The 13,689-nt window shown below is 40.6% G+C and overlaps 1 protein-coding gene across 1 annotated transcript in view; it reads left to right on the top strand.

Annotated features, from left to right (window-relative positions):
• Window positions 1-13,382, top strand: part of LOC135102242 (uncharacterized) — a 98,653-nt gene extending 85,271 nt beyond the window's left edge. The window contains exons 28-33 of the mRNA XM_064007122.1: window positions 1,868-2,006; window positions 3,489-3,635; window positions 4,347-4,373; window positions 5,001-5,101; window positions 8,859-8,947; window positions 11,195-13,382. Of these exons, the coding sequence (XP_063863192.1) occupies window positions 1,868-2,006; window positions 3,489-3,635; window positions 4,347-4,373; window positions 5,001-5,101; window positions 8,859-8,935 (491 nt within the window). The 3' untranslated portion in view covers window positions 8,936-8,947; window positions 11,195-13,382. The remainder of the gene's footprint in view (window positions 1-1,867; window positions 2,007-3,488; window positions 3,636-4,346; window positions 4,374-5,000; window positions 5,102-8,858; window positions 8,948-11,194) is intronic.
• The last annotated feature ends 307 nt before the right edge of the window (window positions 13,383-13,689 follow it).

The following is a 13,689-nucleotide window of genomic DNA, read 5'->3' on the forward strand; positions in this document are numbered from 1 at the left end:
CGATCGCCAGTAACAGTACGACTCTTATTACGTTATTTGAATAACCGTAGATAACTTAGTCAAAATCTAACTGTAAAAAAAAAAAAAATAAAAATAGTTGATTACTCTTTTTGCCTGAGGGAGCCAGAGTATTCATACAGTCAAGCCAGACGCTGAAGCTCGACCGGTCTTGGCAGTGTGTTCCTGTGACGTCGAGACGCTACGTTGTGTGCAGAATTAGTGTCACCGCGCTTCACTTGATCTCGGTTATAAGTGCTATAGTTTTATCATTAATGCGGGAAGTGCTTAACATACACAACTTATTATCTGCAGTAAGGTCCGTTTCATAAGATCTATTTTCTTATTAAACTTTTCATCGTCTCACCTCCGCTACTTTAATTAGGCTGCAGTGGGAGTTACTGGAGTTTTCTAGGTTGTTTTCATGATTCTCTACATAACGATACTTTAATAAAGGTACTGCACCATTTATGAAAAAAAAAAAAAGCATCGTGAAAACCTGACGAAAAATTTACGTGGCCTTTTCATGAAAAAACTCGCTGTGGACGGTGAAGAGTCGCTGTGAACGATCAAGTGATTCAGAATTCGAACCCAAGTGACACCCGCTCAGTTCATGATCTCGAGATAAAGCATTCAGATTCATGTGTGTTTGCAATTATTATGTCATTGATTTGTGATAGCTAGTGAGATATTCTTCTTCTTCTTCTTCTTCTTCTTATTATTATTATTATTATTATTATTATTATTATTATTATTATTATTGTTAGCATGTACAATCCCGACTAAAGTAATTTATTGCTTCGCCTCGAGTTCTAAGCACTACTGCTTACAAATATTGCCAGACCAACAACAGGTTCCTGAATTTAATATTCATATGTATATTTATGTACTTATTTGTTTATTTATTTATTTACGTACTATGCATTTTGTAGGGGATGTTTCCAACGTTAATTTTACCTCACCAATTTATTTATTTGTATATATACAAAATTTATTTTTTCCAGTCGTATTGTTTGTTGAAAGCATACATTAAGTTTTCTTTCTTTTCTTTTCCTTCTTTTTTTTTTCTTCATTTTCTTTTCGTTGTTCCTCTGCGGCTTGATAGCTTCTCTACTAATGACTTAACCGCAAGCTTCCGGGCCAGCGTTCCTGCTACCAGATAGATGCCAAGGTTGCGTCTCTTGCGGGTGATCACCACGCATTTTGTGTCTGGTTTTGTAGCTCTTAAGACTAATGACATTGTATTATTATTATCATTGTTATTATTATTATTATTATTATTATTATTATTATTATGAGAGTAACTAAACAGCAATTCTAGTAGTTAAATGGAATATGTTTCTTTGTCAGCGCTCGGATGCAGGATTGATATTATTTATGAACATTGTGAAATAGGTGTTAGTAAGTAGCAGAAGTCTTATTGCTTGTTTAACGTACTCCCATATGATTTAGTCACATAGATACTAGAGTATGAATTAAGTGTGTCCATGATATATTCACCTGTCTTGCCTTTCCTTGCGTCTTTAAGTCATTCTTGAATTATTGTATCTAATAATCAGGCAGACGAAGATTTAATTGTTTTGGCACCAGGGAAAGATTTTTTTTTTTTTTTTTCAATATTTACCAGTCATGCCTTTGTTTGCATCCTTAATTGAATTATCTTTTTTTCTAAATGGCAGGCAGAATAAGGTTTACAAAGATGTCTGATGAAGCTTTGAAGGCTCTTAGTCAAGTCAGGTTATTTGAAGGCCAAATTGAAGTAGAAGGAACCGTGGGAGGCTTACAGGGAAGGTGCGGGGTTTTTAGGGTAGTGGTGGTGGGGATGGTGGTGATGGTGGTGGTGCTAATAGTGGTGGTGGTCGGCCCGCAGGACCCATGGAAGAAGCAACTACGGGAGCGAAGAAGGACGACCTGAACCCGATCTTATGGACGTGGTTCATCATTGCCATCATGGTCGCTGTCACCATGATTTGCGTAATATTCTTCTCCATGTGGGTCTACAGCCAACGGTGAGTCGAGTCGCGGCGTGGGCTGCACCGAGAATAAAAATATCCCTGCCCATAGACGCGTGTGCGCTAGCCAGCCTCAGCGTTAGGGTGTGAAGTGAGTGTGTGCTGAGCTAATGAAATGTAAGTAGAGGGTGTACATGCCTGGGCGTGGAAAAAGGAATGTTTGTCTGTGTGTTAATGCACTAGTAAAAATATCAGTGCCCATAGCCTCACATGCTAGCCAGCGGCAGCGTCAGGGTGTGGAGTGTGTGCTGAAAACATAAGTGCCTGAAACATAAGAAGAGAGAGTGTATATGCCTGAGTTTGGGGAAAAGGAATGTGTGTCTATGTTTGTATGTGTTAATGTGCTAGTAAGGCATTAGCGAGTATAGTGGCAAGAATGAGGTGTGCAGTAAGTGTTCATATTCAGAAATGTAAGCAGCGTGTTTGTGTTAAGGGGCTGTGGTAGATTTTTGAGGGTGTCAACTATGCCCCCTTCATGCACTGGTAGGGCAGTAGCGGATATAGTGACTAGACTGTTGTGTTAATTAAGTATTAATGTTTTAAAATGTGAGCAACTAGTGTACACTAATTGCGTGGACAAGGAGATAGGTATAAACTGAAATATGAGTATGACTAGTATTATATTAGCCAGAATCTGGAGCTTTGAAGTAAACGTCTTCAAGTACTGAAGTATAGGTAGCGAATGTATTGCCAAGGTATGGAAATGCGAAGTAAATGTGTTGATTTACTAATACACTATGAGACGAGCAGATGTATTTGTCAGAGGGTGTATGTTGGTGGTAGTATCGCTCCCGCCACCTGATGTACACTAGTGAAGAGCGGATACCCGGCCTGACGTGGAACTGCAGAGAGTGTAGGTAGAAATACTCATTCACTAATCTACCCATGTCGGATATTGGCCAGCGCTCAACACATTCATTTCGCGGTGATATGTGAGTTCCTGAAGTGAGCTGAAGTGACACGAGGGAGGCTACAGCGGGAAAGTGTATGAAATCAATTCACTGACTTAAGAGTTGAATAGAAATGTGTGTAAAGGTACAAATATAACTAGTGTGTGTGTGTGTGTGTGTGTGTGTGTGTGTGTGAAGTGTAAAGAAGTTTAGGCTTAATGTAGGGGCGTGTAGAGGAGTGCAAAAATACCCTCTCCTTAGCTTTTACGATTGTGAGGTTTGGCATAGTGTGAAGGGGTGTGCAAGGAGTATAGGCAGTGTAGAGCAGAGTGTTAGGTTTAATGTAGAGGCTAGTAGAGGAGTGCAAAAATATCCGCTCCTTAGTTTGATCAGTGAGGTTTGGCATTGACTATAAGGGTGTGAGATGTACAGAGTATAGGCAGTGTAGGGTAGTGTTGTTTTATATAGTGACGTGTGTAGTAGTAGTGTAAATTTACGAGTGAGAGGTTTAGCATAGTGTGTGAGGGTGTATAAATCGTGTAGAGTATAGTGTGGAGCAAGGTGACACACATCCTCTCCCTTTGTGTAGGCTGGCGCGCGTGGCTGAGCTGAGAAAGGCGCTGTACAAAGGTTACGAGCCAGCCGAGCCTGAGGCCATCAAGCGTGAGGTGGACCTCGAGGCAGCCAAGCCCGAGGAGCCAGTGGACGACGAGATGACGGCCAACTTCCAGCGAAAGTAAGGAGCTGGAGGATTTGCACATATATATACACACGCACACATACATACATGCACAGGGCTCGTTTTGCCAATCTACGTGAACTGAACTAACCTAAGATAACTGAATTCTCTTTGCTAACGTAACATAACCTAACATACACACACACATGCACATTTTTTTTTTTCACTATATATGTAAACTTAAGATTACAGAATTTTCTTCACTAACGTAGCCAAACCACACACACACACACACACACACACACACACACAGTTTGTCATCTCATTGTTTCATGAACACTTAACGAACGAGTATGAATCATGAATCACACACACACACACACACAACGTTTGGCACGGGAGAAAGGAGTGAGGCAAAGGTAATCTTGCCTCTTGTGTGCTGGGTATTTTTAAATAGAGGAGGAGGAGGAGCAGGTAGTGCAGTTATGTCCGAGTAGTTTGTTTATTTAGCTGATGTTTCCTCTTTTGTTCCTGTCCCCCACAGTGACTCTCTCTCTCTCTCTCTCTCTCTCTCTCTCTCTCTCTCTCTCTCTCTCTCTCTCTCTCTCTCTCTCTCTCTCTCTCTCTCTTAGTACTTCCTCATAGTAGTCAGATACACATAATCGCTATATTTAATAATTCACTATACAAAAAAAAAGTGTCACCATTTAATATAGACCCTTTAGTATTGTCCCTTATTTGTGTGTTCCCTTCCACGCCGCTACTCAGAGAATTCAGGAAGTCTTGGTACCACGTGTGAGTAGCCTTCCTATCCTCCTCTTTGCTGAAATATTAATGCTTGAGAACACGTAGATGAGAATGCGTGAGGTTGTCGTTGTGGATTTGTGAGTGTACGATAGTGAAGTGTGGATGAGATACGACAAAAGAAGGGTGGTAGGAAGGTAGTGGAAGACGGTAGGCTGCACTGATATAATAGTTATAATAGTGTTTCTTGTATCTAAAGCAATGAGAGGTATACAAAGACACCTTTGTGAGCTAAATGTGAATGTGTGTGGCTCTTGGTGTGCATGTGCTCATGTGCAGTAATGAAACATGGGTGGGATACGGTATGTAGGATAACAGGAAAGGTTGCACTGGTAATGTTTCAATACCTGAAGCAGTAGGAGCTTTATGAAGTCATGCTTCGAAACTTTTTTTACTGCTTTGGAGGGAAAGAGTGGCAGTTAGTTCTCTCTCTCTCTCTCTCTCTCTCTCTCTCTCTCTCTCTCTCTCTCTCTCTCTCTAGTTTTGTTGCTATTGGCCAGCTTTTGCACGTAAAATATAGCTGTGACTGGTTTGACTGACGGAGTAACTTGTACCAACAAGTACTTACAGAGAGAGAGAGAGAGAGAGAGAGAGAGACTAACTACCCTCTTTATACAGACAACTGGCGGCCATGATGAAGCGGCAAGAGACCATTCAGAGCGTGGATTCCTTTGCCTCCCACGATGACGACTTCGCAGAATACGGAGACGAGAGCATGGGTGAGTGTTACGCCCGGCGCGGCATTCAGTTTTCTTGAGTGTAGGGGGCAGGGATCTTGAAGCTAAGTTATCATCGGCGAAAGACTGGGACGAGGGACTGGGATTAGAGCTGGTTGTCAACGTTTGATATCGATGAGAATGTTGGGAGCGTAGGAGACGAAGTTCAGTTATCAATGGCTGAAGACGGCAACTGGGGTTTTAGGGTTAGAGTTTTTGAGCTTACTGTTGAATTTTAATAATTGGGAGGATGTTGTGGACGGTGGGTATCGTATTTAGCGTATTTTCAACTTTTTAAAGCTTATAAGGGAGGGGTTTTAAGAAATACACACGACTGGTACTTAACGGGAGAAGTTTCTTGGGAATAAACATAGAAATGCTAAAATTATGTTATTAGTTGTGTTGGAAATGATAACGGGGAATGTTTTCAAATATTTATATATTTTGATTGACTCAGGAAATTGTACCAGGAAAGGTTCTAAGAAATGCACACATCATTCTGGAGTTTTCCAGTTAAATGTGTTGGAAGTTGTAACGGGAAAGGTTGTAGGAAATCCACTTCTACTACTTCAGGGCATCAGGGAAATGGTTCAGCAAAAGAATCGATATATTTTTTTGTTTTTTCAGCCTTAAAGGTGAAGTAGGGTTGTGGGAAGGTTGAAGTTTATTTCCAAGTTTTCTGTGGGTCATAGACATAAAGGGAATGGTTCCGGAGAATCACCTTCGACATGCTATGGTTTTCAGCTGCAGGAATGTATCACCAGCAACGTAGAGGGATGTCATTGTTGTTGGTATTATTATTATTGTTATTATTATTATTATTAGTAGTAGTTGTAGTAGTAGTAGTAGTAGTGGTAGTAGTACTACTAGTAGTAGTAGTAGAAGTGGTGGTGGTAGTAGTAATAATAATAGTACTGGATAGCTCGGGATGACTGTTTCTTTCTTTTTTATGGTAAATGGAGAAAATAATTACTTGGTTACGTATATGAAATTACTCAAGTATTCCTTATTTTCTACTGTAATTGTATGAATGACCAAGGGTGTACTCTTTTTTATTAATTCCACCACCACCACCACCACCACCACCACGTGGTTTTTGGTGGTGGTGGTGGTGACAGTAGTAGTAGTAGTGTAGGTGAAGAGGCGAGGGTGGAGGAATCAAGGTGGATGTTAAGAACATTATGGAAGAGGTAGTTTAGGCTTCACGTTTCCATTTTCACTGAGTGTCACTCCACTGAGAAGTCCTCATTATTGTGTTGGATTTGTTGTCATTTTACAGTCGAGGTAATTACAGTGTTAGTACTACATACGACTACACACTGATTATTGTCATTCAGTCATTACTACTACTACTACTACTACTACTACTACTACTGATGCAGACGATAGGAAGAGGCTTAAAAAAAAAAAAACATTAAAAACATTTATGAGTTAACCATAACATGTTAATTTAATTACTAGTGAGTGTATGTGATTGTTTCGTTATTAGTTGAACTTAACCAGATGTGTGCGTGTCACTACTAATCACTTCACCTTTCTGCAGTTGGCCAAACGGAAACTTTAGTGTAACGGGTAGGCACTGATCACTTGTTCATTCTGCTCGACCTGTAGTCATAGGAATAACGAGGATGAAACACACGCATGGTTCGGTGTAGACTTGCACGGCTCCACCAAGCGAGGCTGTCATGTGGTGATAGTTCGCTCCGTGACCAAAATAGTGTCTTACTTTGTCATAACGTACCTTGTCATTTGAATAATTTTTTTTTTTTTTTTTTTCAAGTAGTTGCAGTGTTTTCAATTATTGCCAGTATTATTTGATACTGAGCAACTAATCCCTGGAGCTCATCACACCTACCATGCAGTTTCAGACTAACGTTACTTTTTCCTGTTCTTCTGTCATCTCTGACAGCAAATACTTTCACTATAACCAGTAGAATTGTTTTTATTATATACTGTACTTGCATGTATGGCAAAAAAAAAAAAAAATTCTCAGTTTATGACCATTTCGCTTAGTTCTACAGCATATATATATATATATATATATATATATATATATATATATATATATATATATATATATATATATATATATATATATAATAGCTGCAATCCACGTGTACTCACGTCGGGAGCGTGTTGTAACGTAACCCTGACATTAGATCCTTTTGTAGCACAAGTAATCACTTGTAATCACTTATACATTTAATTTTCTGCATGATGGCATGAACTAATATTAATATCCTCAATGATCAGCGGTTGGCTGCCCGCTGTTTCCTGTTACAAATCCGGTGGCCTTGCCTCAGGTCTTAGGCACAATACCTAAGACTGAAGAAATGTTTAGGCATACGATGAGTGGACAGGATGAAGGCCACATGCTTAAAGTAATTATTCTCTCTCTCTCTCTCTCTCTCTCTCTCTCTCTCTCTCTCTCTCTCTCTCTCTCTCTCTCTCTCTCTCTCTCTCTCTCTCTCTCTATATATATATATATATATATATATATATATATATATATATATATATATATATATTCCACGAGCTGTAGGATTTGTGATGCAACAGATACCTCGCACAGTACCTGTGTCATGCCCACCAACACTCGTATCATCACGTGCTGCAGGTGTAGACACGCAGCGACTCGAGGATAGTATGTAAAATTGAACAATTTTTGATGTGGTAAAAGTAACCTCTTCAGTAACCACATCTAAACACTAACAAGACCAAATACGAAGTGTGACACTGAATTATGTACGGTCCACGATCTAAGAACTGTGTTGCATGCGTGTTAGGAATCGATCCAAGATAGTATTTGTTTTTTATTTTTATATGCATAAGTAACAAAGGCAATAGGGTACTGTTAAGGTGGTGTATTGACTATTTCAGTCTCCACACTGAAAAATTAACGGCGTTGATAGAGTAGGACAAAGAGAAATGGTAAATGTTGTTCAGGGCTGAGAATGTTACACCTTTTTTAAAGGTGTATATATATATATATATATATATATATATATATATATATATATATATATATATATATATATATATATATATATATATATATATATATATATATATATATATATATATAAAGATAAATAAGTGGCATGTCATCATTGGTTTATTACAGGGGTTCCCAACCTTTTTGTTCCTCTGTACCGCTTGACCATTTTTATAGTTTCTGTGTATCCATAAATAAATTAATAAAAGAAGATGGAATTGTAATATTTTTATATTATTTTATTATGAAATTTGTATGTGTAGACTGCATAGGAATCTTAAAGATGACAACATCAATAGACTCAAATAATTTATAAAATATCTTGATCCATCACATACATATCTTTCTTATAATTATCCATAATGATCATTATGTCCAGTAATTGATCCTTTCAAGCCCATTACAGATTGCGGCCACGGTTAGTTCCATAATAGAGAAAACCAAATGGTATTCACCCTATTCTTAATATAATTTAGATGAAAGTTTTGTTTACTCAAGTGAGGAAATTTTGGGAAAAATACATTATGCAATCTGACAGCAGATTACAACACCATGTATTGCACAGTAGTGGTTATTCTCTGGGACCCATTGTACTCCCTGAAAAGTGCAAATGTATCACTGGGGGTACATGTACCCCAGGTTGGGAACCCCTGATTTATTAAGTGGTGATGTTCTGCCTTACGTGTTATGCATTGTGTACCTACATGTAAGTGTTGCCCCAAGTTGTGATGAAGGTTTTCCATGTTGACTGTATCATTGTTGCAGCAATTGATCTGCTCAGTTCGGTATCATTGGTAACAAACCCAAGACACCAGAGACCTCCTCCTGTGCCACGTACCTGAGCACAGCACCAGGTAACAGTGTGTTCTCCCGAGGCCGCCGCCAGTACACGCACAGCCAGACAGGCTCTCACTGCGCTGGAAGGTGCCACCAACCCCTGCGAGATGAGGCAGGCTGCTAGGTTACTTAGTCATGATAGCCACCTGCGTGATGCAAGCACCGCAGGATCTTAATGTTCAGGGATGAAGAACAGACCAGCCTCATCTCAGTAGTGTGTGTATTGTTTTTCTTGTTCTGTGGGGATTACACAAATCTGGTGGCATCGTCCAGTCAGCGTCAAATGCCTGTCTGGTTTAGGGAGCATCCCACTGACCTCCTCATTGCCCTGTGTAACGTAATGAACACAACACAGAGAATTAATGCAGTACATAAATGCTGAAATGTTATTGCAAAGATCACTTGAAGCTAAACTAATGTCAATCATTTATATGAGGATAATGTTGGTGGAGTGACCATCTTAGTTTGCTACACTGTACAAGTCACTGCCACACTAATAATGTTATTGTGTTGCACTTCAAGTTATTGTGTACACTTCCTTAGACGTAATAGTGAACATGCTGCAAACTAATGTAAAACTGTTCAGTTCCCTTAAAGAAGATGTAACAAATGATCTTGTTTTGAACTCTTACGAAGATTGCTGTCAGTAATGAGCCCATGAAGCAATATTTCTGCTAAAACCAACTCAAACAGCGACCTTCATCCGAGCAGCGGCGATGATGGGACAGTGTGGAGGGCAGCGGCAGGTCTCCCCAGGTGTACGTGGCGAGGAGGACCTGTGCACACTTGGAGGAGGCCTGGATGATGCCTGTCTGTTGTGGATAGCAATGATTCGGTCACTCACTCCTTTGGTATCCCGGAACAATGGCTGGTGCTGAGTACTGGCGGTGGCATGTTGCTTGCCATCACCCGTGTGGCCTTTTGACTCACCTGCTGGATGCCCCATGGTGTGTATGCTCCTGGGTGCTCCAACAACACGGCACACCTGCTGTGTTCTTGGTTGTTGCAGCACCTTGTGGCATAGATGCCATGTTCCTCTGTGTTGCAGCATCCTTCTGGCAAAGGTGTTGTGTCCCTGAATGTTCATACAGTCCCGGGCCATAACTGCTGTGTTATCAGATACTGCAGCATCCAGGGGGCATATTTGTTGTTCTGCAGGGTAGGTGGTGTAGGACCCCTTCAGTAGTGCTTGAGTAAGTAGTCTTGTGGTGGCGTTGCATCACCAGGTTAAGTTGGTGGAACACACCCCACGCCTTAGTAACATTTTTGCCTTGGGTGGTCACAGCATTTTTGGGAGAATCATATTGTAGGTCATGTTTTTGTGCCTAACTACACACACTGTATATAGATACAGTACAAAATTTCACCTAATAATTATTGTAATTCTAGGGCAAGGCCTGGCCACTCTCTCTTTGCTGGGTTGAAAGAATACTGTCATCGCATTACATGCTTCCCATTAAAGGCATATGAAAAAGACAGAGCGAGGGAATCAGGAACATCCTCTGGTGTTCCTGTCATAGGGCAAGACTTGACTTCTCATCTTGGTCACCTCCATTTGAGAGATTTCAGCTTGCTATATGAAAGAGAATATCCCAGATACGACATTGAAAGATCACAAGCGTATTTATTATTTATACTTTATATAGTGTCAGTTCATTGCCATTACTTTTCATAAACGGATTGAAAGATGCAGGTATATGTTCTGCTCAGGTTATCCATTCTTTACTCACTCTCCTAGGTATGGTGTTCCCTATTGACAGTCCTCTCTGGTGTGTTTCCCTGAGAATGTGAATTTGTTGGCAAGTGAATGTCAATGTTTCTTGTAGAAATGACACTTTCCTTTTCTTTTCTAATAGATATTTCGTCTGCACCATATGTATAGCACCCTAGACGAAGACTGGATCAGATATAGTTACACTTGCTGATATATACGTACTGTCATGAGAAATTTTTTTTTTTTTTAGCTAACTAACTCACTATGCTGCCTTCTAAGTATACACCCATTATATATATATATATATATATATATATATATATATATATATATATATATATATATATATATATATATATATATATATATATATATATATATATGAGTTGTGACGGAGACTTGCACGTATATACTTGGAAGTCTGTCTGTGGTGAATATACAGGTAAAACGTGAGAAATCATGACATAATACGAAGGGAGTGTAATATAGCAGCTGAATATTGTATACTACTATAATGACTAATGTTTGTGTGTGCGTCTGTGCTCCCCAGGTCGCTTCACGGACGATGGCTCGCTCATCTACCAAAAGGTGTGAGGCAGAATGTGTCTGCGTCACCACCACCACCACCACCACCACAACACGTCATCTGTCTGTCTGTTTGGGTGAGTTCACCGCCCTCACCACGCACACCTGGAGACTACCGAGGCCCTTCGTGCCAGCTGCCATGTGAGACCATCTCCCCTCTCACGACAACCGTCACCGCCATCACCACAACCACATTACTGTATAGGCTAACCCCAAGGTCGGCGTGGACAGCGGGCACCAAAATGGGCTTCCTTCCTTTCTATTTTTAATGCCATTTACTTGTGCTGTTCATAGACTATGTGTTCAATCCGACGGTGTTGCCATGAGGCGGCCACAGTGTGGAGAGCGAGCGTATGTGTGTGGAGAGCAGCTGCCTCAGCCACACATATGCATACATAACATACGTACGTACATATATGTACATTTACAAGTGCTGATCTGGTTATCGTGGTCGTCATGTACGTGTGTGACAAGATGGATGTCACTGCCAGCCATGCAGCAGCTCAGTCCAGGCTGTTATCTGTGGAGCAGAGTGGTGAGGGTGTCCGTGCCTGCGAGGAGGACGACCCGCACTCAAGATCTGGTTCTGATGCCGGTCCCTCACCATTATTCCGCATTTCACAAGGTAAAGCCAGTCATCATTGACACTGAAATTAGTCACGGAATCAGCACGCCGATCGCCCGCTGCTGGAGTTGTTAAAGGAGAGAACAACTTGACTACACAGCGGCGAGTATCAGATTGCCTACTCAGGAGATCTTTGTTAAGGATACACACGACGGATATTTTGGTGAGGCTTTCAGGACGTTCGTGAGGAAGACAGGTTAAGTCACATGAGCCTTAATTAATTATGTAATGAAGCGCACCCAATCAAACCACACAGATGGATGAATACTAACTAGTCATGCATTGCATAAGATTCGTGTACTGAACAGAATTACTGTGTTAATTAATGTAGTTTTTTTTTTTTTTTTTAATATCAGTAACTCGCAGTATTCCTATGTGCTTCATGCTGACGTACTCATCACCCAAGGTCCTTCTAGCATTGTCTTATCTCCAGCAAGGACAGTTGAGGCGGCGGTCCTGCAATACCCATCCATCACTGCTGCTGCTGCCCCGTGCTACGTGTAAATGCTTTTGGACTTGACCTGTACGTATCTTGCGCTGCCTACCATGATATTCCTCGTACTGTGGCTTTAGACGGGTCATAGAGCTGACCAGTGGTTGAGGATTTGTGTGAGGTGAAAAGACTTGGCTGCCCTGTGTTTGCAAGGGGCGCGCTACCAGTCGTCTCTGCCGTACAAGTCACACACCCCCACAGACACTAGTGTATTGGTGTGAAGTGTTTGAGTCTTCCTGATATTTATCTTCCTTGGTAAACTGAAAATGTGTAAATATATATTCTTGAGTCCTAGTGATGCCCTCTCAACTCACCTGTTCCTCTATTTTTTTTTTTTATTATTATTATTATTTTATTTTCCTGGTGGGTCGGTGCGTTGTAGGAGTAGCGGGGCAATGGTGTCGGTCCGCTCTGTATTTGGAGGGTGACCGCCCACTACTGTCCCAGTCTCAGATCAGTTTGCTGGAACCGTCTTCAGTTTTCCTTTCCATTTTTTATTTTTTTTCTTTCTCATACGATAACTTATAGGTTGGCACGTGAGAGAAAATAATCTAATTTCTTAGTATAATGTAAAAAAAAGTTGGTGTTTTATCAAGAGAATCCCACTGTTCCGCATATTGCCTTCCATCACCGCTAACACGAGCATGCAGATGTATTTTTCAGGGAAACTTATTTCCTTCGGTTGATGTTTTATGGGGGAAAGTGTGACCAAATGTTGGGTTCAATTGTGTCCCTGTTTTTAATGTTGTGAGGTGCAGTTACCCCCTACCCCCTACCATCATATTTTTACCAGGCAGGAAGCTGTGTTCCTGTGCATGCATGTCGAAATATACTGAGCATTCTCAAGAGTGTATGCATCTGTGGTGTCTGTGTGCGAGTGCAGGGGTTATCAAGAGTCTAATATGATGTGAATGAGTTGATGTGTGTGTGTGTGTGTGTGTGTGTGTGTGTGTTTGGAACTCCTTCCAGTGTCCGTTTCTTATTTTTCCCGGTCATGATCTTCTATGTTAATTTTCAATAAAGTGTTAAGTTATGGGGACGAGTTTCTTGACATTGGTCCTTTACCATGAAGTCTTACTGAATGCCTGGCGATCCTTCATGAGTATCCTCTATGAAATCATAACTCCCGTCTTGCTGCTGGTTTGCCACTTCATTGGCGATGTCAGAGATACAGAGTTGTCGAAGTGACGCCAAGTTTACGAATTTACATCTTAATAAAAAAAAAAAAAAAAATTGTCAAGCTTACACTATATTTATCCTTCTTTCAACGTCCAGTTTAATGTGGAAACTTTAAAATGACTGATGAGATTATGTCTAGATTTCTTTCTTTCAACTTAGCAAC

Source organism: Scylla paramamosain, chromosome 7 (assembly GCF_035594125.1).
Source record: "Scylla paramamosain isolate STU-SP2022 chromosome 7, ASM3559412v1, whole genome shotgun sequence".
Classification (NCBI taxonomy): domain Eukaryota; kingdom Metazoa; phylum Arthropoda; class Malacostraca; order Decapoda; family Portunidae; genus Scylla; species Scylla paramamosain.